At 56.5% G+C, this 25,167-nt stretch overlaps 9 protein-coding genes across 9 annotated transcripts; 3 read left to right on the forward strand and 6 right to left on the reverse strand.

Moving 5' to 3' along the window:
• Window positions 1-57: 57 nt before the first annotated feature.
• Window positions 58-2,050, reverse strand: B0H64DRAFT_356085 (transcription initiation factor IID, 18kD subunit-domain-containing protein; the record flags this gene model as incomplete). The annotated part of the gene is made up of 4 exons (XM_062801584.1): window positions 1,756-2,050; window positions 1,236-1,268; window positions 1,089-1,178; window positions 58-1,026 (listed from the first exon to the last, which is right to left on the reverse strand). Exons 1-4 carry the CDS (start codon window positions 2,032-2,034, stop codon window positions 58-60), a joined length of 1,371 nt encoding a protein of 456 aa, XP_062660129.1. The 5' UTR covers window positions 2,035-2,050.
• A 73-nt stretch (window positions 2,051-2,123) lies between these two features.
• B0H64DRAFT_389630 (uncharacterized protein) lies at window positions 2,124-3,401 on the reverse strand. Its single transcript, XM_062803349.1, has 2 exons — window positions 2,573-3,401; window positions 2,124-2,504 (listed from the first exon to the last, which is right to left on the reverse strand). Exons 1-2 carry the CDS (start codon window positions 3,108-3,110, stop codon window positions 2,407-2,409), a joined length of 636 nt encoding a protein of 211 aa, XP_062660130.1. The 5' UTR covers window positions 3,111-3,401; the 3' UTR covers window positions 2,124-2,406.
• Window positions 3,402-4,077: 676 nt separating this feature from the next.
• B0H64DRAFT_105691 (peptidase S8/S53 domain-containing protein) lies at window positions 4,078-5,754 on the reverse strand. The gene is made up of 4 exons (XM_062797718.1): window positions 5,313-5,754; window positions 5,066-5,251; window positions 4,500-5,012; window positions 4,078-4,422 (listed from the first exon to the last, which is right to left on the reverse strand). Exons 1-4 carry the CDS (start codon window positions 5,598-5,600, stop codon window positions 4,228-4,230), a joined length of 1,182 nt encoding a protein of 393 aa, XP_062660131.1. The 5' UTR covers window positions 5,601-5,754; the 3' UTR covers window positions 4,078-4,227.
• Window positions 5,755-8,436: 2,682 nt separating this feature from the next.
• B0H64DRAFT_318754 (uncharacterized protein) lies at window positions 8,437-10,553 on the reverse strand (the record flags this gene model as incomplete). Its single annotated transcript, XM_062800405.1, has 2 exons — window positions 8,437-9,127; window positions 9,304-10,553. 2 exons carry the CDS (start codon window positions 10,551-10,553, stop codon window positions 8,437-8,439), a joined length of 1,941 nt encoding a protein of 646 aa, XP_062660132.1.
• Window positions 10,554-11,715: 1,162 nt separating this feature from the next.
• B0H64DRAFT_389636 (uncharacterized protein) lies at window positions 11,716-13,554 on the forward strand. The gene has a single exon (XM_062803350.1). It carries the CDS (start codon window positions 11,762-11,764, stop codon window positions 13,427-13,429), a length of 1,668 nt encoding a protein of 555 aa, XP_062660133.1. The 5' UTR covers window positions 11,716-11,761; the 3' UTR covers window positions 13,430-13,554.
• A 77-nt stretch (window positions 13,555-13,631) lies between these two features.
• On the reverse strand, window positions 13,632-14,956 carry B0H64DRAFT_105783 (yippee zinc-binding/DNA-binding /Mis18, centromere assembly-domain-containing protein). Its single transcript, XM_062797720.1, has one exon. It carries the CDS (start codon window positions 14,833-14,835, stop codon window positions 13,834-13,836), a length of 1,002 nt encoding a protein of 333 aa, XP_062660134.1. The 5' UTR covers window positions 14,836-14,956; the 3' UTR covers window positions 13,632-13,833.
• Window positions 14,957-15,987: 1,031 nt separating this feature from the next.
• B0H64DRAFT_423093 (ornithine decarboxylase antizyme-domain-containing protein) lies at window positions 15,988-17,533 on the forward strand. Its single transcript, XM_062805595.1, has 3 exons — window positions 15,988-16,322; window positions 16,384-17,030; window positions 17,093-17,533. The coding sequence occupies exons 1-3, from the start codon at window positions 16,233-16,235 to the stop codon at window positions 17,298-17,300; spliced, it is 945 nt and encodes a 314-aa protein (XP_062660135.1). The 5' UTR covers window positions 15,988-16,232; the 3' UTR covers window positions 17,301-17,533.
• B0H64DRAFT_337970 (uncharacterized protein) lies at window positions 17,534-19,385 on the reverse strand. Its single transcript, XM_062801174.1, has 2 exons — window positions 19,158-19,385; window positions 17,534-19,098 (listed from the first exon to the last, which is right to left on the reverse strand). Exons 1-2 carry the CDS (start codon window positions 19,278-19,280, stop codon window positions 17,563-17,565), a joined length of 1,659 nt encoding a protein of 552 aa, XP_062660136.1. The 5' UTR covers window positions 19,281-19,385; the 3' UTR covers window positions 17,534-17,562.
• A 292-nt stretch (window positions 19,386-19,677) lies between these two features.
• On the forward strand, window positions 19,678-23,193 carry B0H64DRAFT_415976 (uncharacterized protein; the record flags this gene model as incomplete). Its single annotated transcript, XM_062805133.1, has 3 exons — window positions 19,678-19,764; window positions 19,817-20,834; window positions 21,623-23,193. 3 exons carry the CDS (start codon window positions 19,678-19,680, stop codon window positions 23,191-23,193), a joined length of 2,676 nt encoding a protein of 891 aa, XP_062660137.1.
• Between the last annotated feature and the right edge of the window lie 1,974 nt (window positions 23,194-25,167).

The raw sequence follows: 25,167 nt of genomic DNA on the forward strand, positions 1-25,167 counted from the left end.
ACGTCTAGCTTGTATTCTTTGAGGAGATGGAAAACTCGAACTTCCTATGTCTCGGCCTCAGAATAACCTCATTCTCTTCCTCTGCCTTAATTGCACCCCGTTCATCATCGTTGTGTACTTCTTCGGTGGAGTCTGGAGTATGCCGTACGCCCGTCTCACATGATGTGTTTGGATTGGGCCTCTTGATGTTGATTCGCCGCCAGCACCCCCCTCTGGCTGACAGACTTCGTCATTCCTCAGTGTAAACGGTCCCTCGTTCAACTTCCTCTTCAACCCCACCCTTCCGACCGCGCTCGCGGACTCGATGGTTTTCTCTTGCCGTTGGACTTCCAATGCCCGCTCCGTGAGCGTCTGCACCCACTCGCTGGTCAAGAACCCCAGGATTTCCAGCACATCATCCTTGGCCCTGTGGTCCGCAATGACCCCCAGACCACACCATTCCCGGAACGTCTTCTTCTTCCGGTAGGTGAAGGACGCTGACCTGCAATCCGACCAGGCGCTGTACTCTTCCGCTGTCATGGCCCGTGTGCGTTCGTCGTTCTTCATGAGGCGGGCGAGAAGCCAGCGATTGGTGGTGCTGCCAGGAAGAGGGCTTGAGTTCTCTCCCCCGGTCCCCTCGTCGTTATCGAGAGCCGCTAGAGACGGGATGCCCTCCGTGTGGGGGAACATGGACAGTATCGACCAGGGAAGAGGCGGGATGGAGATTTCGGGACCACTATCCATGACTCCTTTGCCGTCCTTCTTTGGCTGGGGCTTGGAAGGATCGGCATTGGCGTGGGCTTCTTCGGCTGTCTCGGCATCGCCGTCCCCATTTTCGTCGTCTATTATGTCATCTACGTCGTCGAGGTCGAGGTCATCCACGGCCTCGTCGTCCTTGACTTTCGCCCGCTTTCGAATTTGCTTCCACTGCATGTGGTTGCGGAGCCTGGCAAGACGTCCAGCATCGTTCCGCACCTGGAAAATGATGTCGTTCGTCGTGAACCTTGTTTGCCCACGGCTGGCCGCGAGTTCTCCTGCTACAACCAGCTTCATGACGAGGTTAGTTACTGCGGCATTACTTCATCACCCCGGGTCATATTTTCTCTTACCATGTGCATTGTTTGGTCCCGGACAATGTTCTCGACTATGGTGGTTGTCTCCGCCGCGGGTTGCTTGGTCTCCCCAGCCACGAACATCATCTATTTGGCATACTGTCAGCGTTAGGCGTTCGATATGGATACTGGGAGACTACCTACCTTCAGAATCTCATCGCGGTATCTTGGGCCGCCCTTCACCATCTTTCCCACCGTGAAATGGCCAGTTTAAACGGTATGAGTGACTGAGTAAGAGATGAGAGAGTGTGTAGATCCTCTGTTGGGGACATATTACTTGCGTCCAACGAACTGAAACCGAAACTGAACCTTCACAATTGAGGAGCAATAAACACCCTAAATACCACTTTAAGGTTATGACGTTTCGTGATACAGAGAGGTCAAGGTGTTGAACAAAGACACCATACTCAGAACAAGACATGAAGAACCTCACCAGGTACGAGCGGCTTTGTTTGCTGGCAGGGCTTTTGAAGCCCTTCTGATGATCCACAGATTGTAGCACAGACATCACAAGCATGGGCGTCTGAAGGCAAACGAGTCACGAGTCCAACACTTTGGATGATTTCGATCAAAGACCTTATATTACTGAACTCGCGTTCAATATCTAGGTAGGTACAGGAAAGTCAACTATATATTGTGAATGCCATTGCGATTACCGCCCCACACCCCCGTGATGAACAATAGGAGATTCCGGAGAGTGGAACGAGGGCGTGGCGGATAGCTCGGCTCGGTTTCCGTCCCCATCGACGAAATAATGTTGGCCTTGCAACTCTTGAGTTGCCTGATCTTCCTGTAACTCGTGTTTTTGAAGCGGGTCCTGGTAATAGGCGCTGGATGGTGCCGTGGGCGGGTATGCGGCCACCGCTTGCCACTGATTCCCTGCCGCTAATGTCTTCTTCGTCTTGTTCAACTTCCAGGCGAGATATGCCACGGAAAAACACATGGATGGCAAAGTGACGGCACCACCTTCACTGTAAGAAAGCCGACAGCAAGGGAGTTATGAAACAGGATTGCGCAATACTATGACATTACCCTTGAATTGTGAGGCTTGAATTGGGAGCCACTGCCTGGGACATTCCTTTGCTTGCTGGGGAACGGCACGCGTTTAACTTCAAGGCCGGGACAACGAACAGTACCATGACACTTTTGATAGCTGACCGCTTCAAAGGACACTTAAAAACAACCCTACCGGCATCCATCCGCGGAGAACTCAGCACCGGTAAGCACAAGGGACGCGGCCTCCCTGTTGTACCTTAGTGGTTAACCCACTTCGCCCCCAACTGATAGCAACTATCCGCACCCGACCCCTGCCAACTCAGTCCCAAGTCATACCCATGCGCTGCAAAAACGACCAAAACGATCCCTTCGGCACGTATCCTCCATACAACCGCTGCCACCACGCCGCGAACGAACCTAACCCATCACACACTCGGTCAGCAAAACGAACAAAATCATACGTAGGCCACCAGGGAAGTACTCACCCTCAACCGGCCCGAGCCGCGCAAACCCCAACACGCGCACCAGCCCAGGCACCAGCCGCGCCAGCACCCCCAGCGCCATGACCGTCAGTAGCACCTCGGCGGCGACCTCGACGGGGTGCTCCCGAACGTACTCCCACAGCTGGGCCAGCTCGGCCCGCGCCAGCTCCCGCGCGTGTGCGTACGCTTCGCGGATCGCTTCGCCCCACGTCGCGTGGTCCCCCTTCAGCGCTGCTTCGATGCCGTGCAGCACCCGCTCGGCCAGGTAGGAGGTCCAGTCGGCGGCCGAGACTTCGGCGGTGATGAGCGGGGTGAGGGTGGCGTCGGGGCCGGGGGAGGGGGCGTGCAGGAGGATGGTGAGGATTTGGGTGGCGTGTTTGGTGGGGTGGGAGGGAGTGGGAGGGGGTTCGATGGTGGGTTGTTTCTCGGTGATTATTGGGCTGTAGTTGTTGTGGGTGTGGTGGTGGTTGTGGTGGTGGTTGGGTTGGAGGTTGCGTTCGCAGCCGCAGAGGCAGTTGAGGAGTGAAGTTGCGAGGTCCATCGTTGTTGTTGTTGCTCACTGGGGATAGTTGGAGGCGATGTTGAGGTGAGGACCGATCAGGGATGGGGATTTGTTTTAGAATAAAAAGAGCGAGGAGTTGCACAGAATGGTGGAGGGGGACTGGCGAGGTCGGTGGTCGGTGTCACAAACCTGTAGGCCTCCGTGCAGAAAGCGAACGAATCACGGACATGGACGCAGCGTGGCAGATAACCGCCATCGGACGGAACCAACAACTGGCAACAGAAACCACCAACAAGCATTGTTAACCCCGAAACCGCACGTGCAGTAAACGGCCTATACGTGGCGAGAAATGCGGTTTGAAGCTGCAACCACCGTTGTATAAACTGCGAGTGAACTCCATGATGATTCATTACCGCGATCCATCCACGCCCATCCATGACCATGTACTGACCTGACGATCGAGGAAGCAGGGTATCGGAATAGAAACCTTGAGTTGTATCCAGAAAGTTTGGTAATACAATATAGAGTTACGATATGTGACCAATGTGAGATATGTTGGTGTTTAGTTAGGTAGGTACGTAGCGGAGAAACAAGGCCGAAAAAGGTAAAAGCACGGTTGTAGGGTACATAACAATGGGGCGTTTAGGAGGTAATACGTATCCATTAATAGTCTCATCTACACCGGCAAGGGCGGAGATAGGTGGGCCTGGTACACACTCCCTTAGGTAGTTTGATATGTTTCTCTTCTACACTGGATCTAGCTTTGCGCCTATTTCCAATTCTCCAGACTACCTAGGTACCCACCTATGCTTCCTATGTTAATGCACTCCAGGTGTCTACGCATCACTATTGGCTGATTGGTGGTTTGCAGACGAAATGGATGTCATTCCCTTCATCTACAAAATAAGACAATGGCTGGCCAACCGAATTATCTCGTAAATACAGTCATAAAACTTTAAACAAGAAAGCCTTTCCTCCCAGGCGCGCCCTTTTCCCTCCGTCTCCACAGTCATACGGTACCCTTCCCAAAGGTCCGTCTCTCCAAGGCCATCACATCATCCTGCAGCCCCTCCCTGACTGCCCCCAATCCCGGTTTGGTATTAGGTAGGTACCTAGGCACCTAGGTAGGTAGTGTCTCTCATCCCAGTATCGGGATTTAGGCCGACGGGTTGCCGTTGAAGGCGAGGCGGTCGGTGGTGCCGCTGGGGAAGCCGCTGATGGCGCCCGAGATGGCAGAGGTCTTGATGTAGTTGCAGAGCTCAGCGGGGGACTTGGAGCCCTCGAGGGCCAGGAGGTAGGCGCCGAGGCCGGCAATGTGGGGGGAGGCCATCGAGGTGCCGGAGATGGTGTTCTGAGCTCGTGTGTTAGCATGGTTTCTTTGTCTCTCTGGGCTTTGGTTTACCCCCAAGGGGCGTGGGGGGGACTCACGGTGCGGCCGCCGATCCAGGTGCTCAGGATGTCGCTGCCGGGGGCGAGGATGTCGACGACGCTGCCGTAGTTGGAGTAGCTGGCCTTGCGGTCGCGGCTGTCGGTGGCACCAACGGTGCAGACAGATGACTCAGAGGCGGGCGAGTAGTTGGCAGCGTTGGCGTTGTCGTTGCCGGCGGCGACGGCGAGGAAGACACCAGCGTCGACGAGAGCGGCCGCGGCGCGGTTGATAGAGGCCGAGTAGCCACCGCCAAGGGACATGTTGGCGACAACGCCGTTGGGGCAGCTGCGCTTGGCGGCGTCAGAGGCAACGAATTCGATGCCGGCAACGACACCGGACGTGCTGCCGGAGCCCTCGGAATCGAGAACCTTGACGGCGAAGAGGCTGGTCTTCTTAGCAACACCATAGGTGGAGGAGCCGATGGTACCGGCAACGTGGGTGCCGTGGCCGTTTCCGTCCGTGTCGTCGCTGTCGACAAAGTTGCCGGCGAAGGTAGCACGGCCCTCAAAGTCCTAGTCGGGGGTTAGTATGATGCGTGCACGGTTTAAGAGCTCGGGAACCATACCGAGTGGTCGGTGTCGATACCGGTGTCGACCACGTAAGAGCAAGTGCCCTCACCAGCGCTGCTGTCGTAGACGTAGGTGGAGGAGCCCGGGCCCTGCTGCGAGATGCGGGCGATACCCCAAGGGGCGCGGCTCTGAGAGACGTACTCGTTGATGGTGAAGATAGCGTCCTCCTCGACGTACTCGACCTATAGGAGTGGGGGTCAGAAAAGGGGGTGGTCGCCGTCGTCCCTGGGGAGTACAACTCACCTCGGGGAGAAGGCGGATCTCGTCCAGAATGGCAGCCTCGAGCTCGCCAGCGAAGCCCCTGAACTTCTTGCCGCGGTAGACGTGGTCCGCCTTGGCCTTGCCAAGCTTGCCAATGGCGGCCTCGAGGGCGTCGTCGCTGACACCATCCCTCAGCTTGATGAGGTACTTGTTAGGGACGATCCGGCCGGCCCTGGCCGCGACGATGGGGGCGCGCTTTTGGATGGGCTCGGCGGCGGGGGCCGCGAGAGCAGCGGGCAGAAGCGCCAGGAGAGCGACGGAGAAATGCATCTTGATGAGATCTGAACCGGAGATGGGGTTTTGGATGAAGTGTTGACCTTGGTGATGAGACCGGACTCCATGGTTGAGGGGGAGCCGTGTTATTTATCTTGTTTCCATCTCGCATGAATCTCGTGTGCCTGCGCCCCCAAACACCGTCGTTCTGCATGCTGATGGGATGACCTGCCCCTTTCGATCCAGGGGAGGGGCCGCCACGGTTTGGCCAAGGTCGGACTTGGGCCGGGTTACGGCAGGCGGCGGCCCGGCCTCGTGGATGTGATAGTCCTCGACATCTGGGGGCCGTCGGCACCCCTATTGGCAATGCCGGGCAAAACGGCAGGCCAAAAAGGAGACACCTTCCCGGTTCGGCTTCTAATCCGGCCTCGACTGGGTCCCACGCACACGGGCGGGTGCTCCCGTTTTTTATCAAGTGCCTGTGATCAAGGGTTCAGGGGCAGACCTGTCTTTCGAGGACTAGCAACGCCGCACGTCGGATGCGCCAAGTATTTGCAAACAGCCGCAAACACCCAGCAAGGATGGCTACCTAACGTAACGGGTTTAAGGCGGCCGTGGCGATCTCTGGAACGAGATGTCGGGGGTGTCCGATCTGGCATGTGCCTGGGGGGGTATGGGGCGGCCGACTCCGTACTGTGAGAATGCAGGCACAGCCACTTGGGCCAACTGAGGCAGGAGAAGCACGTCCATTGGAGAACCAGATCTGATTAAAGGAGCATACCGAGGTATGCGCCGCGCAGCAAGGCGTTTGGGCGCTTGTGATGGTTGCCACGGGACGCTGGTCTGGGAAAAGGGGCTTGGCAATTCTTTCCAAGGACGCGGGTAGAGCCTCGGCTGCATGGAACAAGACCTATGGACGAAGGACATACCTGGAATTCAGTGTTCCAGGGAGAGAAATACAGGGCAGTCCTCATCCTCGCTGCGCCGTTGTGGACGGCGGATACTGCTTTTCCAGAACCGCCCCCCAACCCTCTTCTAGAACGGGCTCTGAGACATCGCGCCCCAATTCGAGCAAGCCGATCTCTATTAGGGACTTTGACTCGGCGATATTGGGCTTTTGGGGCAACGCAGGATGCCTTGTCAAACAGCCACGACCGAGACCGGCATTGCAGGATCTGGGGCAAAAGCCTTGCTAACTATGCACGCCATATCTCAAATGTAACATCGCCAGCCGAGACGGGGAATGGCGCCATCGCATTGGCCCACAATCGATCGGCAACCGGACGTCGCTGGCAACCAAGTGGGGGACCAGTGGAGCATTGGACATGGCGGGAAGAGGAAGTGCCGATCACTCACGCGGGGACTCGGGGGAAGTTGGTGGTTGGTCGAGGCGGTTTCTTGGGGAAGCATGGGCGAGATCCAGGTCGGCAGGTGGTATCCTAGGCGAGGACATATGGACATAGGAGGTTAGGAGGAAAGCTTCGAAGCTACCCTCGGAGCCTCGATGAAGCAGATGGCGCTTTCTTCACTTGAGCCTCTTTCGAATTGGGTAGTCATACCAAGAAATGTGATCCAACCTTAATCGTCCAATCCGTCCCCGGAACCAGGTTAGCCAACCGGCAATGCAGAGAACCATGAGAAATCGGTGTGGCACGTCAACGGTCAATCCTCTCTGGCCGAGGTACTGTGTAAACGCGGCGTCGACCGGGCGCGAACCCCCTTGGAGCATCGTTCCTGGATCGAGGCGGTGTTCAAGGGGACCTTTCGGGCCTGTGTTCCCCAGACCCCCACTGCCAGCTTCGCTTGGCCGCCTGTCCCGTCCCGCATGGGTCATTTGCCGGCTCTTATCTGGTGGCCTTCCGGATCAAGTAACGGTCGAGTTACATCTTGAGTTGGCCCCTCCCCCTTAGCTCCGACCGATCATGTCACTCGTCAAATCTCCGACACCACCACAGAGAGGGGGGATGGTTCGCTGCGTTCCTGTCTCGTACCAGGATCTGCTGGCGCGTGTCTTTGCAGCTGTGCCTTCTCATGCTCTGGTTGGCTGGCCTGAAGGAATCCTACCAGCTGCCAAATTCAGCATGACTGGCCGGCTTGTGCTGCCTGAACGGCCCCCCAAGAGGCGGCCCGGTGAGCTTTCTTGTGTCTTGGGCAGTGATGCGTCGCATGATACAATGTGCTTAGAGAAGGTGGCATCCCAGTTCCTGTTCGCGAAGTGAGAAGCGAGCGTTGCCTAATTGAAAAGACCGAAGCAGCAGTGATATGCAATGGATTTGCACCGGGAGATCTTCAGCTTCCCTGTTGATGATAGTGGGTTCTTTATGGTATGTTCGTATTGCTCGATGTACCAGCGCGAGTAATCACATGGAAAGAGCATGAGAGCACATTAAAGTCCCCGGAAGCTTAATGTGACGTCCGGAGCTAGGGGGGTTGCGCCAGGCCGAGCAAGGTGTAATAAGCTCGGTGATCGGTCCGAAATAGAGACACCGAGCAAGGTCGCACTCAGCTCAAAAGCCCTCATCAGTGTTCAACCCCCATGCAGACATACCAGGCAGCAACAACATTGCATGACGGTGACGTCAAAATACCTCCGAGATGCTGCCATGAACGCCGGATTTGCAATCAATCTACTCATTATCCTCTTAACACTTTATACAAAACCAACTGCCGGAATCAAATGAAACGCGGGGTAGTGAAATGAACTCCGGGTCAAACGGGCGAACTCCCCTCCGTCAACTGTGCGCCGTTGGAAGGAGACTTTTATCCTCTCAACGACGCCATGGTTTCCCGTTTCAAGATTGTCGTCTTGTGAGTGTCTGATTCCAGAGTCCACAGCAAGGTAACTGCTCCGTATAACGTGGGTGATGCGTGGTCTCCTCGTGAGGTCGGTATTTCAGCCAGCAAGCGGTAGCGGGAGAGGTGGCGATTGTTTCAAAGGTCGCGGCGTATTTTCGAAGGCTATGCTCGGCAGGATCAGATTCGACGACTCCCCAGCAACGCTCGACGAGCCGGAGGGAGATGCTGGAGGAATAGGGGGTTCGACCGTGACAAAAACGGCGTCCGGGGATGCGGGCGGCTGTACACCTGCAGGGGGCGGCTCTTGCGCAGGAACTTTCGGCGTTGCCACCAGAACAGTAGCTTTGGCCCACACCCTTGAGTTGGACTTTGCGTCTTTGGCTGGTTCTTTGGCGTCGGTGATCGTGCTGACGCCAATGCTCGGCTGGAGAACCATGATCACCGGGTGACCATCGTGGTAGGCGGGTGGCTCAGTCCCGAGAGCCCCTTGGATAACTCGTTTGGCGTGAGCAGTCGGTTGGGTTTGATACAGGTGTATGTCGTTGCTATTGGAATTGAAAACCCCGTCCGAAAGATCATGGAGGCCGCGAACGAGAGGAGTATCTTGGCGGCACCACAGCTGGCATGAGAAGCGCAGAGCCGCATCGATTTCCTGCGCCAGACTGTGTTCCAGCTTTTCTATCCCAGTTGCTTCCTGGTCTTGAAGTAGGAATCGAGCGGGGCCTCTGAGGAACCTGTCTTTGAGTTGTCCAGCGTACTTGATCCTGGCCTGGGCCGGAGCGTGGGAACTCTCGGTTAACAGGAAGCCATCGACTTCGGTGCTCATTCCACCGTCACAGAAACTTTTCATAACAGAAGCGCGCCATGAATTTGCGTTGCGGCCTCCTCTAGGGACTAAGAGCGTTTGGATTCCATGTTAGCAAAAGGTCCGCCCCGCCGGGGAAAAGTGAGGTTTAGACAAAACGTACGGTCCGACAATAGCTGATATAGACCTTCCATTGCTTGCCGTGACGGCAGATTTCGGCCAGAAAGCCCTAGTACTGGACCCGTGAAGGCACTCGGGGGTTGCGTTGACGTGACTAGCCGGGGCGGTTTCCGCGCATCCTGGGGCCCCGCGAGGCGGTCAACGACTGGGACCGGTCGGGGAGACCTAGCCTGACGCGGCGGAGCAATGTTGAAATTCCACATGGCAAGATCCATCCGAAACCCGATTGGCGACATGGAGTTGAGGCGCGGAACAATGGGACTTTCTAGTTCCAAGGTGTCAGTAGAGATGACGTCGAACACCCAAAATGGCGATTCGAGCGTTTCCGAGACGATGAAGTCTGTTAGCATCCCATGGAGAAGAGCTCGAGCGGGTCGGACACCGTCGTCGGGGGTAGCTAGGAGCTCTTCCGGGAGTTCCCCATTATCTGTGAGCTGGACGAAAGTCTTGACACCCTCACAAAGCTCACGCAAGTGCAGAGGATGGAGACCGGGCCGGACCCTGTTGGGATCCGGATGGGCAAAATCGTGCGCCCACTGGCGCCAGGTGTCCTCCTTTGTTGCAAACCAGGAGGTAATATCAGTGTCGCTCAAGGTCGTTTCCGCGGCCCGACCAAATTCGATTTGTGAGAGCTCCTCCTCCTTTTGGGAAAGTTGATGCTCAAGATTCTTGATGCGGGCTTCGAATTCATTCCCTTTTGTAACCAGCTCCTCCTTCCATCCTCGCTGCTGACTATCATGCCGCTTTTGGATCAAGGACAGCCTGTGAGCGAGCTTCTGGTTTTCGTCGAGTAAATCGGTCTCGGTCCGTTGTAGAGCAGCAATGCGCTGGTGTAGGCTGCGATTCTCCTTGGCTAGTTCTTCCATGGGACGAGGCGGAGCCATGGAGTAGAGATACCTGTGGACTTTATCGAGTGCGTGAGTGGTTGGGCTGAGGTCTCTGCGTTGGAGTAATTCTAGCCTGCTTTCTGAGGGCGATCCCCGGGGTGTTGGAGTATTGCTTCGCGCCGTGCTACTGATCCCAGCGCTACTCTTGTTTCTGGTGCTCGACCGGGACTGAGCCCGGTTGCGTGGTTTGTCGACATCACCCCCAAGAACGATGGAAGACAAAGCTCCGGGGAACGGGGCTGGAACACTGGTCGTTGATTGCGTTGCGGCCGTGGATGAACTTTCGACACCGGGAGAAGCAACATAGTTTCTTAGAGGCAAATCGTAAGCCTGCCGAGTCATCGTTGCCGATGTTGTCGAGGCTGCCATTGAGGAGACAATTAAAACCTGGGGCGGGGATCGAGCTGTGGCGGTGACGGAGCAGCTGTTTAAAGGTAGAAATAGGCGCAGTAACTACCCGAGCTTGCGGCTGAGAAGAGCGATCAACAGCTGCTGTGCTAGGTCCCATAAGTTGGGCCATGGTAGCCGGGCTTAGGACTGGCGGGAAGTGACCGTATATCACACCGTGGGACCCTATGGCCAAACACACCCTGTTTTGTTTCTCTCCTTGGGCTGGAACCCCGAATCACCGGGAATCCATTCTCCGGTCCCAAGGGATGGGATCGGCACTACCAAACCCACCGCCCCTTTGTTCCGGATTCTCAACATGGGAAATGTGAGACTTTGCCATGACTTGGACAGGGCGTGTTGTGGCGTCAAGCGCCGGGAACGGCCCGGATTGTTTTGTGATCGATCCATGCAGCATGCTAGCGTGGCATATCAGCCTAGGCCAGCCAAGCAGACAAAGTGGTTTCCCGTCACGATGCGTCTGGTCTCACTACCTGGCGGCTGCTGTGGCGCGGTGGGCGCTTATCGTGAGGAGGTGAGTTTTCGGGCCAATGGTGTTGTCAACAAATGCCGACAGCGTTGTTTCAGGCCACAATTGTCGGCCTCTGAACTTGGAATAGCTACCATTTTGCTTCTTGGCACAATGCGTCGTCTATGCCATCGGCTATTATTAGCTGTTGCGGGTTTGATAAAACGGAATCGATGAACGAAGATTCTTGAAACATTTCTTCTCAACTTTGTGCTTGTGGGTTGTTGAAAATGTTGAACGGAAGCCTCGGATACCCGCGCACGCATCGAAAGCCGCTCCTAGCCGTCAGTTCGCTCCGTCCCCCCACACATAGGGAAGCCCTAACCCTGAGCTTCGATATGGTCAAGACAGCACTCTTGACAAGAGGCGTTCTAACGAGGACAAATTAGAGCCAATAAAACATTTCGTGATGTAATATTTTAACCGTAGATGTGTATATGTCGGGGGTTAATGGTCAAGTTAATACTCAACCATAAACAAAGACAGCATTTGCAGGGACAAGCTCCATCGCGAGAGTGGGGCGCTGCAGAGCTCTGGAATCGGGGATCCACGGCAGTTTTGAGGTCTGGACATGCACCTTCCTGTGAGGGAGACCTAAGCTGAGGTGCCCCTCCACGCGCCGCCTTCCATCGCAATGCCCCGCACTTCCCTCTTCTCCCCACCAAACTTGATTACTTCAAGTAAACCCCTTGGTTACTTGTTGAGACGGTCTTCTCCCTGTTGTGTCCCCTACCGCAACATCAGCACCGCCTATTTCCCATCACCACGAGGTCGTTTCCAACGGACCCGCCCACAGCCCCCCCTAGCCTCGAGGTCAACAAGAAACTCGCGTTCGTACATCACCGAGGCAACCCGCGCCCACCAAGCCCGCAAAATGGCACCCCAACTCGACGGATATTTCCAGAAGGTGGACGCCCTGTCCGGCGCCTTCATCGAGCGTCTGCGCGAGGCCGTCGCCATCCCCTCCATCTCGTCCGAAGCTGCTCGCCGCCCCGATGTCGTCCGCATGGGCCACTGGCTGGCCGACCAATTGACCAAGCTCGGCGCGTCTGCTGAGCTTCGCGAGTTAGGAAAGCAAGAGGGCACCGACCTCGACCTGCCCCCTGTCGTGCTCGCCCGGTACGGCAACGACAAGAACAAGCGGACTATTCTCGTTTATGGCCACTATGATGTTCAGCCGGCCGAGAAGAGCGACGGGTGGGACACGGAGCCGTTTGACCTGGTAGTCCAGGAGGATGGGCGCATGTGCGGCCGTGGTTCGACCGACGACAAGGGCCCCGTGCTGGGCTGGCTTAACGCCATCGACGCCCACAAGGCTGCTGGCATCGAGTTCCCTGTGAACCTGCTCATGTGCTTCGAGGGTATGGAGGAGTACGGGTCGGACGGCTTGGACGACCTCATCAACGCCGAGGGCAAGAAGTACTTTGCCGATGCCGATGCCGTTTGCATCAGCGACAACTACTGGCTCGGCACCGAGAAGCCGTGCCTGACCTACGGGCTGCGTGGGTGCAACTACTACAGCATCGAGGTTTCGGGCCCCGGTGCCGACCTCCACAGCGGTGTCTTTGGTGGCACCGCTCAGGAACCTATGACGGATTTGGTGCGCGTCATGGGTTCGCTAGTTGATACTGACGGCAAGATCCTGATCCCAGGCATTGTCGAGCAGGTCGCCCCCGTGACGGCGGAGGAGGAGGGTCTTTATGACAACATCGCTTTCACTATGGAGACTCTCCATGCCTCGCTCGGCAGCACGACGACCATCTTTGAAGACAAGAAGCGTACGCTCATGGCTCGGTGGCGGAACCCCTCGCTTTCGCTCCACGGCATCGAGGGTGCCTTCTCGGCCCCTGGCGCTAAGACGGTCATCCCCGCCAAGGTCACCGGCAAGTTTTCGATTCGGACGGTACCCAACATGGAGGTCGACAAGACCAACGATTTGGTGTGCCGTTACGTCGAGGGCGTTTTCAAGAAGCTCGGCTCCAAGAACACCTTGAAGGTATGGCCTCAGCACACCGGTAACTGGTGGGTTGCCAGCCCCAACCACTGGAACTTCGCGGCCGCGGCCAAGGCGACCGAGCGTGTCTGGGGTGTCAAGCCCGACTTCACCCGCGAAGGTGGCAGCATCCCAGTGACCTTGACCTTTGAGCAAGCGACGGGCAAGAACGTGCTCCTCCTGCCCATGGGCAGCTCCACGGATGGCGCCCACTCGATCAACGAGAAGCTAGACAAGCGGAACTACATCGAGGGCATCAAGCTTCTGGGTGCCTACCTGCACTATGTGGCCGAGGAGCCTATTAACTAAGCTGTCTGGCGCGGAGCGAGGGGGCAGTTTCTGAGGGGTTCTGCTGTGGATAAAGGCTTTCTCATTTCCCAGCATGTAATATGAGGTTTTAGTTCCATAGCTGCTACGGGCAACATTTTGAGAAAGCAAAAAGCTCAAGCCATCATCCCTTTAGTGCACTGTGAGTAAGAGTATTAAGACGTTATTGACATGTCATGATTCCTATCCTTGGCCCATTGCCATGGACTGACCCCGTTTACCTGCCATCCCGGGGGTATCGATGTCATCTCTCCGTTCCGCGACCCAATCTGATGCTGTCGGTTCGTGTCCCAAACGCCAGTCCTAAACCATGAAAAAAAGGGAAGAATGTAGGAAAACCAATGCGGATCCAAGATCAAAAGAAAGGCCCAAACCTATCCCACCCCTCAAACCCTACCAGCCTTACTCCTCCGCCGCCACGCCACAATACTAGCATCCCACACTCCAGCAAACATATCCTCGCACTCATCCTCATCCTCCGAGTCAAACACGACCGCCTCCAGCTCCTCGTCCCGCTTGCCCCTCCAATCCGCACCCCAACCCTCCGTACCCACCGCCTCACCCCCTGCCCCCAGCAGCCGCCCATCCAGCGCCAACCCAGCCCCCACCCCGGCGGATTGCCCATCCACCGCACCATCACCATCACCACCATCCCCATCCACATCCGCATCCTCCCACCCGCGACACCCCACCACCCGCCTCGTCTCCAGGATGAAACAGTCCACCTTGTACGCCTGCGCCGCCTGCTCCGCGGCCACGTACTTCCACCCCACCGTCGCCCCGCACACCGCGCACAGCGCGTCGGCGACCACGTGGTACCCCGTCATCAGCCGGCGGCCCTCGGGCGCGCCGAAGCGGATGTTGATCAGGTTGGGGCCGGGGCCGACTTTGTCGTTGGCGTTGTTGTGGTGGTCGTCGGCGTAGGGTGGGAGGGGGGAGGTGGGGGGTTGTGGGGAGTTGGTGGTGGTGGTGGTGGTGGGTGCTGGGGAGCTGGTCTGGCCGGTCTGTTCGGGGGACGTCCGTGGTGCTGGTGCCACCAGGTAGGCGCGCCCGTGCCGGCCGTGGAAGCATTTGCTGACAATCTGTGTCTGGAAGGCCAAGTCGGTCGCGCAGTTCTTGCATCGGAGTGTGTCTGGGCGGGCGCGGGAGAGGCGGTGAGTGCTGGGGGTAGTGGGTGAGGTTGGGGAGGTGGAGAGAGACGGGACCGCGGAGCTGCTGCTGGTGCTGCTTGTCGGGGATGGGGGATCTGAGCTGGGTTGGACTGCTGGTTCGGAGATGCGGCGCCGAGAGAAGGGAATGCGCAAGGAAGGAAGGAGATAACGTGGGAAGGCAAGGGATTTGGTGGTTGGTGGTGCGGGCGCTGGCCCGCTGGTCCGTCGGGAAGACATGGCTTTGGTTGACTTATGCTGCTGTTGTTGATGGGTGGTTTTGTCAGGACTCGGCTTGGCTCAAAAGCTGTGGCGTTGATAGAGCTGTGGCGTTGATATGGAACAGCGAGGGGCGAAAAGATACTGTTCTAGTATTAACCAGCTAGGTAGTCAAGCGATGGTTTAAAGGTAAGTGTTATTGCCTCCTCGCGGGATGTCCGGAATGTTGATGTCTCTCATTCACACGACCAATAAACTTGGGCTCACTTCGGCATTTCGGAATCAGTCGCCTGACAACAGAGCTGGCACACAGGACCGGATTTGGTTGGAAGACGGCCCAGACGGCCTCGAAACCCCTCGGAGTTCATTGGACCAAAGAGCGCCGTGCGAGCTTTATTTACCGTCAGTCCTAGGAAAGTGTTGACGCAATAGCATGGTTTGGTAACGGGGCTCGACCACCTGACACTCCCCGCATTGTCCGTTCTCCCTGCAGAGTGGGGCCAATCGATCCCTGTTCCAACTGCCGGCCGGTGTCCGACTCCGAGCCCAATGCCGAACGCCGTCTCAATCACAATCGAAATGGTGAACCGTTAACCGCAGAAGAGTCGACCACTTTGAACCCTGTGTTCGCTGATATTCGCGGAGATGCAAGACGTCGCCAACAGTGGGGCAACACGCTGAGCGTTGGGCGCCTCGACCCACTGCGGCCCGAAACATGGATACCGCCGCACAAGAGCATTGACGTCTTGGCTTCCTCCTCGACGGTAGCAAGCGAGTCGGTGTAACATGGAACTGAGAGGAAAGTCCTCCTCTCAGCCAGAATATGTGAGCCCAAACTGACTGACAGAGGCGAGGTTCGGGTTGAGCTGCTGGATCTCATTCTTGATTGGACGTCTAGCCCCGTCCCCTTCTCCCTTTTCTCACACTGTTTGGTCGGCTTCTAGGTGGTTCAACATGAAAAATAAAATAAAAAATCCGGTTGTTGCCGCGCAAATCCGACAATGTTGGTTTCAAGCAATGGTTTGCTGAGCCGTTGAATTTCGTGCCGTTGATCCGCCAAGTCTCCGAAAACGTGTGCGGCAAAGTGCGTTGGTTGGTTGCAGGTTAGCCACCGCCCCGCTTTTCACACCACGTGATGCGCACTCCAACGCCAAGACTTCCACTTTTGCTGTGGCTGCTGGATTTCCCTCAGAAAAGTTAACTGAACTCTGTTTTGTCTGCCCAACCCATAAAAGCCCAGAATCCTTGCCACCGACTTCTCCAAGCTTGCACACCAACAACCAACTTATCATCAACCTGCTATTTCCACCACCTCGAAATACTCAATCGATAACGCTTGCCATCGACGATCGGTCGAATTGACCCGAACCCGATTCCAATACCCGATTTCCCAATCAGCACCCTGGCATCCAGCAACAATGGCGCCCATGAAATCACCGAAATCGAACCATAGTAGTAATTATGGCGAGGACATTGCCCGCCAGGCCAATATCCTCGCCAGCTGCTACGTTGTGGACTCGTCCACGGCCTCGTTGAAGGGCCTCCACTACTGCACTACGGGGCTCACAGGGGCCGAGTGGTATTCCTGAGGTCCCTTCGACGGGACTTCCATCGCCGCCATCAAGCCCCCCTCTCGCGGCCCTCACGTCGACCAACCAGCTCGCGCTGACCCCCAAGGCGAGGTCATCATCAACGCGCGGGCACAGCGTCGGTCGTCACGGCTCGGGCACTACTACCGACACCACGAGTAGTGCCTGGCATCGCCGCCGAGGGGGGGCAACACTGCGCATCAGGGAAGAATGTGAGAGGTTCTTTTGCGAGACACTGCGCGCCATGCTTCTGGGTGAGAGGAACGTGGCGCTGCAGGGCTCGGGCCTGGCCAGTGTTCATAATAACGACAACTACTATTACAACGACAACAACGGCAGTTACAGCAGCCGCATCAGCAACAACGCCACCCGGAACGACGGCCGTGCTCAGGCCGTCGGGCACTACGGCCAGCTGACGCCCCCCGCCGATTTCCCTATCGCGGATGAAACCATGATGGGCGGTCGGGGCTTCGGTGCCCCTGGCGGGGTCCTCGGCTGGCTGGAGATTTGGGACTACGCCGGCGGCTCCAGCTTCCGCGGCTTCGTCGCCGAAGATGCCGGCCGGGAAACCAAGTCGCTCTTCGTTTTCTTCGATGCACACGCCATCACTCGCGATTTGAAGCAGGCGTACGTTCTCTCCCTCCTCTCCCTTTTTGTAGTTCCCGTGGATATGCTAACATATTTGACAGACTCGTCGCTCTCATTGAGCTCGCCGAGGGGCCGCTTGCTTGCTCGCACATGGTCATCTGCATCGAGCGGTCGATACCCGCGGAGGAAACGAAGGGATTGACTAAGGGCCTGCAGTGGGCCGGTTTCTCGCTCACCACGCTTGACTTCTGGTCGCCCGGGTTCGACGTTGTGAGCAACCGATGGCTGTTCATGGGTATGGAGGTTTAGGCAACGGAAGGGTATGGCGAAAGTTTTTTCCGGAGATTGCATCAGCGGCTTTGGTAGCGGTCATTATCTTTTTGCGTTTGTTCCCGGGACGTTTTTCTCTTTCTTAGTTTGATGCTGGGCCAGTCACTTCCTTGGAAGCATCATGAAATCGGTGCACGTTCCGTTCACGTCAGCGAGTCAAGTATGTATGTACAAAATTCGAACCGACTATAGCTGTCTATACCCAAAAAATTGCATGTTTTGCGCTTGGCTGTTGGTGGCCTCACAACTCGCCCTCAAATTTCCTCACCGCCAATCCCTTCTCACCGAGGTGGTCTTTTACCTGCTGCACCGTGTACTCGCCCCTGTGGAACATGCCAGCCCCCAAAGCAGCGTCAGTGGGTGTCTCCTGGAAGACTTCAAAGAAGTGGCCTGGGTTGCCCGCCCCGCTGCTGGCAATGACCGGTATCCTGATGGCCTGCTTAACTTGTGAGATCAGCTCCAGGTCGAACCCGCTGTTCGTGCCATCCTTGTCGATGCAGTTGAGCAGGATCTCCCCTGCGCCCATAGCCTCGACGGCCTGGGTAAGCTCCACGACATCAAGATCCCTGGTCTCTCGTCCACCCTTTATCGTGCACGCGTACCAGCAGTATCCCTCTCCCTTCGGACCTGGGGACTTGGTCTTGACGGTGGCGTGGCGTGTGGCATCCTCTTTGGGAACATACACCCGCTTTGGGTCCACGCTCACGACGACGGCTTGGTTGCCGTAGGCCTTGCTGATTTGCTCGATGGCAGTGTTGCCGTATAAAGCCTTTCCACCCCGATAATACTCCTCGGCAGCGATCACGGCGTCACTCCCAATTGACACCTTGTCCGCTCCGCTCTTGAAGTACATTGTCGCGATCTCTAGAGCTGACACCTTTGTCCCATCTACATCCACCGTGTCCCGGATGCCACCGCCGATCGTCAGGGGCACGAACACCGTTTCTGATGTCCTCCTCAGAATCTCCAACATTGGCAGATCGGCAACTGGGCAGTCCCGGAAGGAGGTGATGTTCAAGAAAGTGACCTCATCTGCCCCCTGCTCGTAATACTTCTTCGCCATCTCCACCGGCTTGCCCAGGTTCCGTACCGATCGGTCGTCAGACTTCTCCCGTACGTCGTATTGGTCCCCCTTGGTCACCACCAGATCACCCTGGTCGTTTGTCCGCACATCCAAGCAGGCAATCACACGCCGAGTCAAGCCCTCGTTCGCAATCATCTCGTCCACGCCGGCATCGACTCCTGTGAGCGGGTTGTCCGCGAGAGCCTTCGCGCCTGACCCATCCAAAAAGGCACGAAGAACCCTCAGCCCCGCGACACCACTCTTCTCGGGGTGGAACTGCGTCGCAAACACATTCCCCTTGGCCACGGCCCCAACGAACGTTTCATTCCCATATGTACCAGTGGCAACCGCCCAGCCGAGCGCTTCCAGCTCCCCTTTATTGTACGGGTATTTGTATGAGTGAACGTAGTAGTACTTGGAGTCGGGGCGCAGGCCATAGAGTGTAGGGTTTGTGGGGCATGAGGCGTTGTTCCACCCGATGTGCGGGACCGCCTTCACAGAGTCGTCAAACCGGTCCAGTGCCCCCGGGATGACGCGGAGACCTGGGCAGTCGGGATCTTCGGCGGATGTGGAGAAGAGGGCTTGCAGTCCGACGCAGATTCCCATGAACGGTTTCCCGGCGTCGGCGTGGGCGCGGAGGGCGGGGAGGTAGCCGGCCGAGGAAAGTTGGGACAGGCAGTGGCCAAAGTGACCGACACCGGGGAGAATGAGTTTCTAGGAAACAAGAAGTCAGCTTCTCGGCGCATTCTGTCGCAGTAATTGCTCGTCCGTACCTCAGCATTCTTGACGTCCTCCGGTGATCGGATCCATTCTACCTCGTAACCAACCTTCTCGATGGCATTGACGAGGCTGCGCACGTTTCCGGCGACATAATCGAGGAGGTGGACTTTGGGCATCTTCGGGGTGCTTGTCCACGGCCGTCTGGTGGTTAGTGACTGACTGTGGGATTGAACTTGGGAGTGAGTCAATGGGACGGATGGCTGTTAGCCCAGAAATAATATTCCGTCAGGGCAGTTCAATGGCGGGGCAGGGTCCGTCAATCGCAATTACCCCGCCATGTGGAACTCCTACGCAGGGGTCCCGGTTCTGCCTTGAGCGACCGCTAAGATTTCCCATTGATCGCCCAGGGACCGTCAGCTCTTTGGCGTTGATTCGCTCTGTCGCTGTTTATTCCGGTCAACTCAATCCAGCACCGAGAAGTCGCATTCCCGCTCCAGACCGTTACCCACTACTCAATACATCGCGAATAATAACGGCGAATACATTAACGACAAAATCTGAAATCTATTCGCAATGGGGTCCCACGGCCGAGGTCAGCCGAATGTCTTGCCCGACGACGACGACGGGTGGGAGTACGAATACTCAACGACGGAAACAGAGGTATGCGTCGCAATACTGTGGGGTTTCTCGTAAACGCTCACTCACAGAGCAGACTTACTACCTTACCCTTGATCTTTCGGTCCGCGACTTCCTCGAGCGCAGAACCGACGACGTCGCCCACACTACGCGAACCGGATACAGGGTGTGGTACAACCCTCTCTTCAACGCGCCGGAACCCCAAACCTCGAACCCAGATCTCCTCGACGACAAAGATGCCGACGACGAAGAGCCCCCGGAGCGCGAAGAAGTAGATATCGACACGGTTGGCGTCCCACAGCCGCAAACTCAGACAGACCCTCCGATCGACCCTTTACTTGCGCAATCAACCGAGAAAAAGGGGCAAACGGAGAGCCAAAAAAGCCACAGGCCAGCGGAGCAAATCCAAGTCCTCGAGCTGCACTCAAAAGAGCCGATCGTTTCATACCGCAATCATGTGTTCCGCGGCTCATGGTGCGAAAACATCGGCACCGAGATGATTTTCACCCCTCACGATGACCCGACGCCACTCCCAGCCCTCCGTCACCTCCCCCAGAACATGGATCTGCTCGCGGCGAGTGCGACGAGGATCAACTTCCAGGAGGCAACATTGGCGCCAAAAGAGCGGGGCATGATGTCGGAAGGTGTATTTTTGGGCTTTGGTTATTCCGAGGAGGATATCCCCGAGCGATACAAGCGAAACGGGGGCATTTATGTCCACATCGGCGGCGACAAGAGCGGCCAACGACAACCGCAAGCCCATTTCCTCGAGGACTTGATTGCCATAAAACGGAAACGCGGCGAGACGGACGAGGTCACAGTCCAGCCGCTGGAGACGAGGCAGAACAAGCTCATGGTGGAAGATGAGGAAGAGGAGCGCCGCCGGAAAAAGCTACGACAGGACTATGCAAGGAATGTGAGATGGCGCGACAAGAGACGGGAGGAAAGGATACTCGGACTGAGATCACCGGAGCGGAACTACGTCCCGAGGATAGGAGGGAGACGGGGTTGGCCAAAGAGGGCGAGGCGCGCTGCGCTTATTCGACGAGACAGCGGGGCGATATCGCGGTTTGGACACAGGATGGACCGAACGAGTGCTTCGACTCCAACACCAATGCACTGGGACGACATTTCTGATGACCAGAATCGAGAGGGTGCTTAAAGTCACACAGGCCGCGAGGCCATCCCCGAGGCTATACTTAACCCGTACAAACATGCAGAACCGTCCGGTGTCTGGCACACCGGCAACTCCGGGTTTCGGAGCCACGGGGGCGTTGTGGAACCTGTCATTTGTTCCAAAAGCCGGTGAGAGTGGTGGGGCAAATGTTGCGCTGAGACAAGACTTGAGTACTGATACCTTTGCTCAGCGCACTCCTTCGGCAATAAATAAGTACTGCTACTGCTAGTTAAGCTGACGCATGCACATGCACAATCGCCCCTCCCCTGCGTTCCTGACAGCACCACCCACTGCCAACACTGCAACGCCGAGCCCAGTTCCAGCGATTCCCTGCATCCCACTTGACGATCTCGACTTTCAATTATCCTGCGCTTCGTTTTTCCTCGAGCCTTCGAAACCGCTTTCCTTCCTTCCTCTCGACAACGGATGCTACTCTCCCGCCCAACCATCCCGACCAGCAGCGGGTGACCGCTCCACTCTCAAATCTCGACTTGCTTTGTTCCCTCACCGCCGATCACATTCCATCCGACCTTCCCGGTCCCCGAGGCCAAAAACCGTTGAAGAAACACCACCTCGCAACGCCATTCTTCGAACCCCACACCGATAATCGCGCGCCTACGTGGCCCACGCGCCGCCACGAAATGTCCCTCATAGCGTACAGCGCTCGCAGGGTAACGATCGCCACCGTCTTCCTCGCCGCCCTAGTTTTCGTGCTCTGGCTCCTACCACGGGTCCTGAACCCGACACCGCCCGATGCGGAAGAGCGCGAACGAGATAAAAACTGGGTTGATACGTCGCCGAGCTGGGTCGATCGCCAGGCATGCCGCTGGCTGGGACTCTGTGGCATACAACACATACGATGGGATGCGCCTTCGCTCACGGACGACGGGCCTTCGACATTGGACGAGCTTAAGTCGCTGGCCCTCGGATTGAGCACATATTGGGTGTTTGGGACGAAGGTTGGGCTCAGTGACTGGGAGACGGCTCCGGCGGAGAAAGACTCGAGGCGCGGGCCCCGCGCGCACAGCACCGGCGGTGCACGTATCCTCGAAGCGGTGCCTGACTATGTGATCGACCATGCACCACTGGTGCATCTCTACTCGGAAGAACACTTCTGGCCGTCCGACATCGCCGAACATGTCCGCCACATGAAACCGTACCTGAGGGGTTCGTTGGTCAACACAACCGAACCTTTGGATCCTGGGAACATGGAGCATCTCAACGCGCTGAACGGAACAGTCTTCGCCACGAGCGAGGATGATGTGGAGTCGAGGCCGGAGTGGCTCCATAGCCGATTTTCCATTCCGGCACCTTTCGAAGACGATGGTTCAGACGGCAATGACGGGGATGACGGCGCACAAGACCCCCCGCGGCGGCCCGACGACGATTCTTCCTGGAAAGACGTCGACAGAGACCACCCCCCGCATCGCATAGTCCCGCCCAGGATGTCATCCCACAGACACAAGGGCCTTCGCCGGAGGCAGTCCGTATCCGAAGCTCAACGCCCGATTGTGTGGACTGGTCCAAAGGATACCGAGGCCAACAAGCCCGGCCTTAGCGGCTACTCGAAGGCACCGGCCGTCCTTGTGCTCGTTGACAAGGGAGCCGGTATCGTCGATGCGTTCTGGTTTTTCTTTTACAGCTACAATCTCGGTCAGACGGTGCTCAATATCCGCTTCGGGAACCACGTCGGCGACTGGGAGCACTGCATGGTGCGCTTCCAGCATGGCACCCCACGGGCCATGTTCCTCAGCGAGCATGCGGGCGGCAAGGCGTATCTTTGGAAGGCTCTCGAGAAGCGATCGCAGAAGGATGGCAAGCCGGCACGGCCCGTCATTTACTCGGCTGTCGGTAGCCACGCCATGTATGCGTCGCCAGGGATGCACCCGTATGTCCTGCCGTTCAAGATGCTCAAGGACATCACCGACAAGGGCCCGCTCTGGGATCCTTCGCTGAATAACTATGCCTACTGGTACGACTATGAAGTCAACAGGGACGAGGAGCGGAACTCGACAATCCAGGACCAGACCAGTCTCGCACCTGCAGCCTCGAACCCAGATCTGCAGACTTCGTGGTTCCATTTTAAAGGACCATGGGGGGATGACATCTACCCCCTGAGTGACCCGCGACAATGGCGTTTGTTTGGCGAGTATCACTACGTTGCGGGGCCGCTCGGGCCCAAGGCGAAGCGACTAGACAGGAGGAAGGTGTGCCAGACGGAAAAGTGCACCATCGTGGACAGCATCGAGGCGGGGAAGAAGTCGGCGTGGTACTGAACCGTGCTTCGACTGTTCGGGGTTGGCGTCACCCCATAGACGGACAAGAATGGCGTTTGCTGTGATACCCTTTTCCTCTTTCCTTTTCCGTCATGACCTTTGGACCTGGACGCATTACTTCTAGCAGGATGATACAGGACAGCATAGACAGACAGCACGTAGAGCGGCTTCCGGCCACCCAATGGACTTTCAGGTTTGCACTATTACAGTGCAGGCACGCCTTCCCACCAAGGCCTCATCTGTAGTTCTTGATTTATTTCTAATTAACAGTCTCAGTGTATCAAAATCAACACCCCACCAATGGAACCGCTCCATTCCCCTTTGCCCTACATCGTGAGGCAGCCTAAAAAACAATGCTTTAGTTGGAAATGGCGCGGAGCCACAAAAATGGCCGGCTTTACGTGGTTCGTGAGGGAACACAGGGGCATCTAGGGGTTGAGCGTGTTGGTAAAGTGATGAATACGCTTACCTGGTGCCATTATTTCATAATAGATGTAGTGGATATGTCAGGAATACTTCGATTTATTTTATTTACAACCCAGAATCAACCCAAACAACCACCGCCGAACTCCGCCCAGTAGGAGCTTCTTGCTACAATATGTAGTACCAGGGTTTCTGACGCCGGGCCATCTCCGCTTCGTGGATCGCGAATCCGTAGCTACCCAGGAACAAAACAGCATGCAGCCCTGGTGAAATAATGCCAGCGAAGGAACCCAAAATCGCCCCTTGCACAAGCTGGACGAAAGCCGGGAGAGACTCGACGATGTGGGAAACAAAAACGTACAGGATCGTCAGCATCGACGCCCAGCACAGCGGTACAACAAATCCGAATATAAAGTACACGCATTCAGAAGGGCGTAAAAGGCCGAAGAGCGTCAAGAACAGGCACAAGATCCCGCATATCCCGAAGTAGATGACGATGGAATTTGGTGAAATGGTCGTCCGTATAACGGTGACGGCGGTGGGCAGGAAGCGGGTGAGGTGTCCGATGACGGCGTACGAGATTTGGCCGGCGGCTATTAGAACGCCTAACCAGAGCACCAAGGCGGTATAAGTGGATAGGCCAGTAAGGAGGAGGCCTTTGTGGGACATTGTTTCTTCGCGGTGTCGCTTTACGGTCTTGCCTCGTGTCATGTACGTGACGCGGTGCATGATTCCCGTCGATTGGTGATAAGGGAGGCCGTGGGAGAGGGCGTGATCCGTTCTGGGCTGGGTTCGCAGTCGTACGGGCTTTGGAAGCGTACAGCGTTTATTTGAGCGTCTGAGGGCTTTAAAGCTGGCCGTTGGTTGGTAGCTAGTCCGTGGCTATCCGGTCAGCAAGGTAGAGAATAATTATGACCAAGGCGCTTACTGGTTATGTGGCCTGTGTAGCACGTTTTCAACTATTCCGGCGGCATGCTAGAGTTCCAAAACGCCGAGCTATAGCAATTTAAACAAGAGACTGTGCTCTCTGTAGATGAAAGGGTACCACGGCCATCCTAAATATAGAATAGAAACGAGGTGCTAGGGGCGAGTCAAAACGGTCCAGACAACATCGCCTCGAAGTACCGAGGGGAATAAAGAGTGTTATTATTATTGTCCACGAAGGTCGGAGTAAAACTATAGCGTTCAAATACAAGGTCTTTTGAGGCTGGGCCATCATCGCCGTAAATGACATTTTCTTTTATTCATCTCTGGCTATCCCTTGGAAGTTGACTTGACGGTACTGGTAGCCCTGGATACACCCCCAAGCGTTTCGTTTCGGAGATAGTGGGCGCCACGTTATTGCAGGCTTCCAGACCGTGTCTAGTATAATGACGATATCTGACATAGTTGTAGTTGACAAGCAAAGCCGCCCTCCCAAACACGGAACACAGTGTTCCGCTCGTCCCTCCTAATGTATATACAAAGGGGCAGATTCGCCACAAAGAAACAACGGGGAAGACGAGGAAGAAGAAAGTAGAGTAAGGGGAACCGTTTTCATCAGGCCCTTTC

The sequence above is a fragment of the Chaetomium fimeti genome, assembly GCF_033439085.1.
Source record: "Chaetomium fimeti strain CBS 168.71 chromosome Unknown B0H64scaffold_3, whole genome shotgun sequence".
Lineage (NCBI taxonomy): Eukaryota > Fungi > Ascomycota > Sordariomycetes > Sordariales > Chaetomiaceae > Chaetomium > Chaetomium fimeti.

Bases quoted from the DNA above. Each gene is read 5' to 3' on its own strand.
- B0H64DRAFT_389636 (XM_062803350.1), top strand. From the start codon at position 11,762: ATGCCCCGCACTTCCCTCTTCTCCCCACCAAACTTGATTACTTCAAGT.
- B0H64DRAFT_105691 (XM_062797718.1), bottom strand. From the start codon at position 5,600: ATGCATTTCTCCGTCGCTCTCCTGGCGCTTCTGCCCGCTGCTCTCGCG. The intron at 5,013-5,065 runs GTATGGTTCCCG...ACCCCCGACTAG, and splicing joins GTATCGACACCGACCACTCG to GACTTTGAGGGCCGTGCTAC. The intron at 4,423-4,499 runs GTGAGTCCCCCC...ACACGAGCTCAG, and splicing joins CCTGGATCGGCGGCCGCACC to AACACCATCTCCGGCACCTC.
- B0H64DRAFT_423093 (XM_062805595.1), top strand. From the start codon at position 16,233: ATGGCGCCCATGAAATCACCGAAATCGAACCATAGTAGTAATTATGGC. The intron at 16,323-16,383 runs GTTGTGGACTCG...CGGGGCTCACAG, and splicing joins ATATCCTCGCCAGCTGCTAC to GGGCCGAGTGGTATTCCTGA. The intron at 17,031-17,092 runs GTACGTTCTCTC...CATATTTGACAG, and splicing joins ACTCGCGATTTGAAGCAGGC to ACTCGTCGCTCTCATTGAGC.
- B0H64DRAFT_105783 (XM_062797720.1), bottom strand. From the start codon at position 14,835: ATGTCTTCCCGACGGACCAGCGGGCCAGCGCCCGCACCACCAACCACC.
- B0H64DRAFT_389630 (XM_062803349.1), bottom strand. From the start codon at position 3,110: ATGGACCTCGCAACTTCACTCCTCAACTGCCTCTGCGGCTGCGAACGC. The intron at 2,505-2,572 runs GTGAGTACTTCC...GTGATGGGTTAG, and splicing joins GCGGCTCGGGCCGGTTGAGG to GTTCGTTCGCGGCGTGGTGG.
- B0H64DRAFT_337970 (XM_062801174.1), bottom strand. From the start codon at position 19,280: ATGCCCAAAGTCCACCTCCTCGATTATGTCGCCGGAAACGTGCGCAGC. The intron at 19,099-19,157 runs GTACGGACGAGC...CTTGTTTCCTAG, and splicing joins AGGACGTCAAGAATGCTGAG to AAACTCATTCTCCCCGGTGT.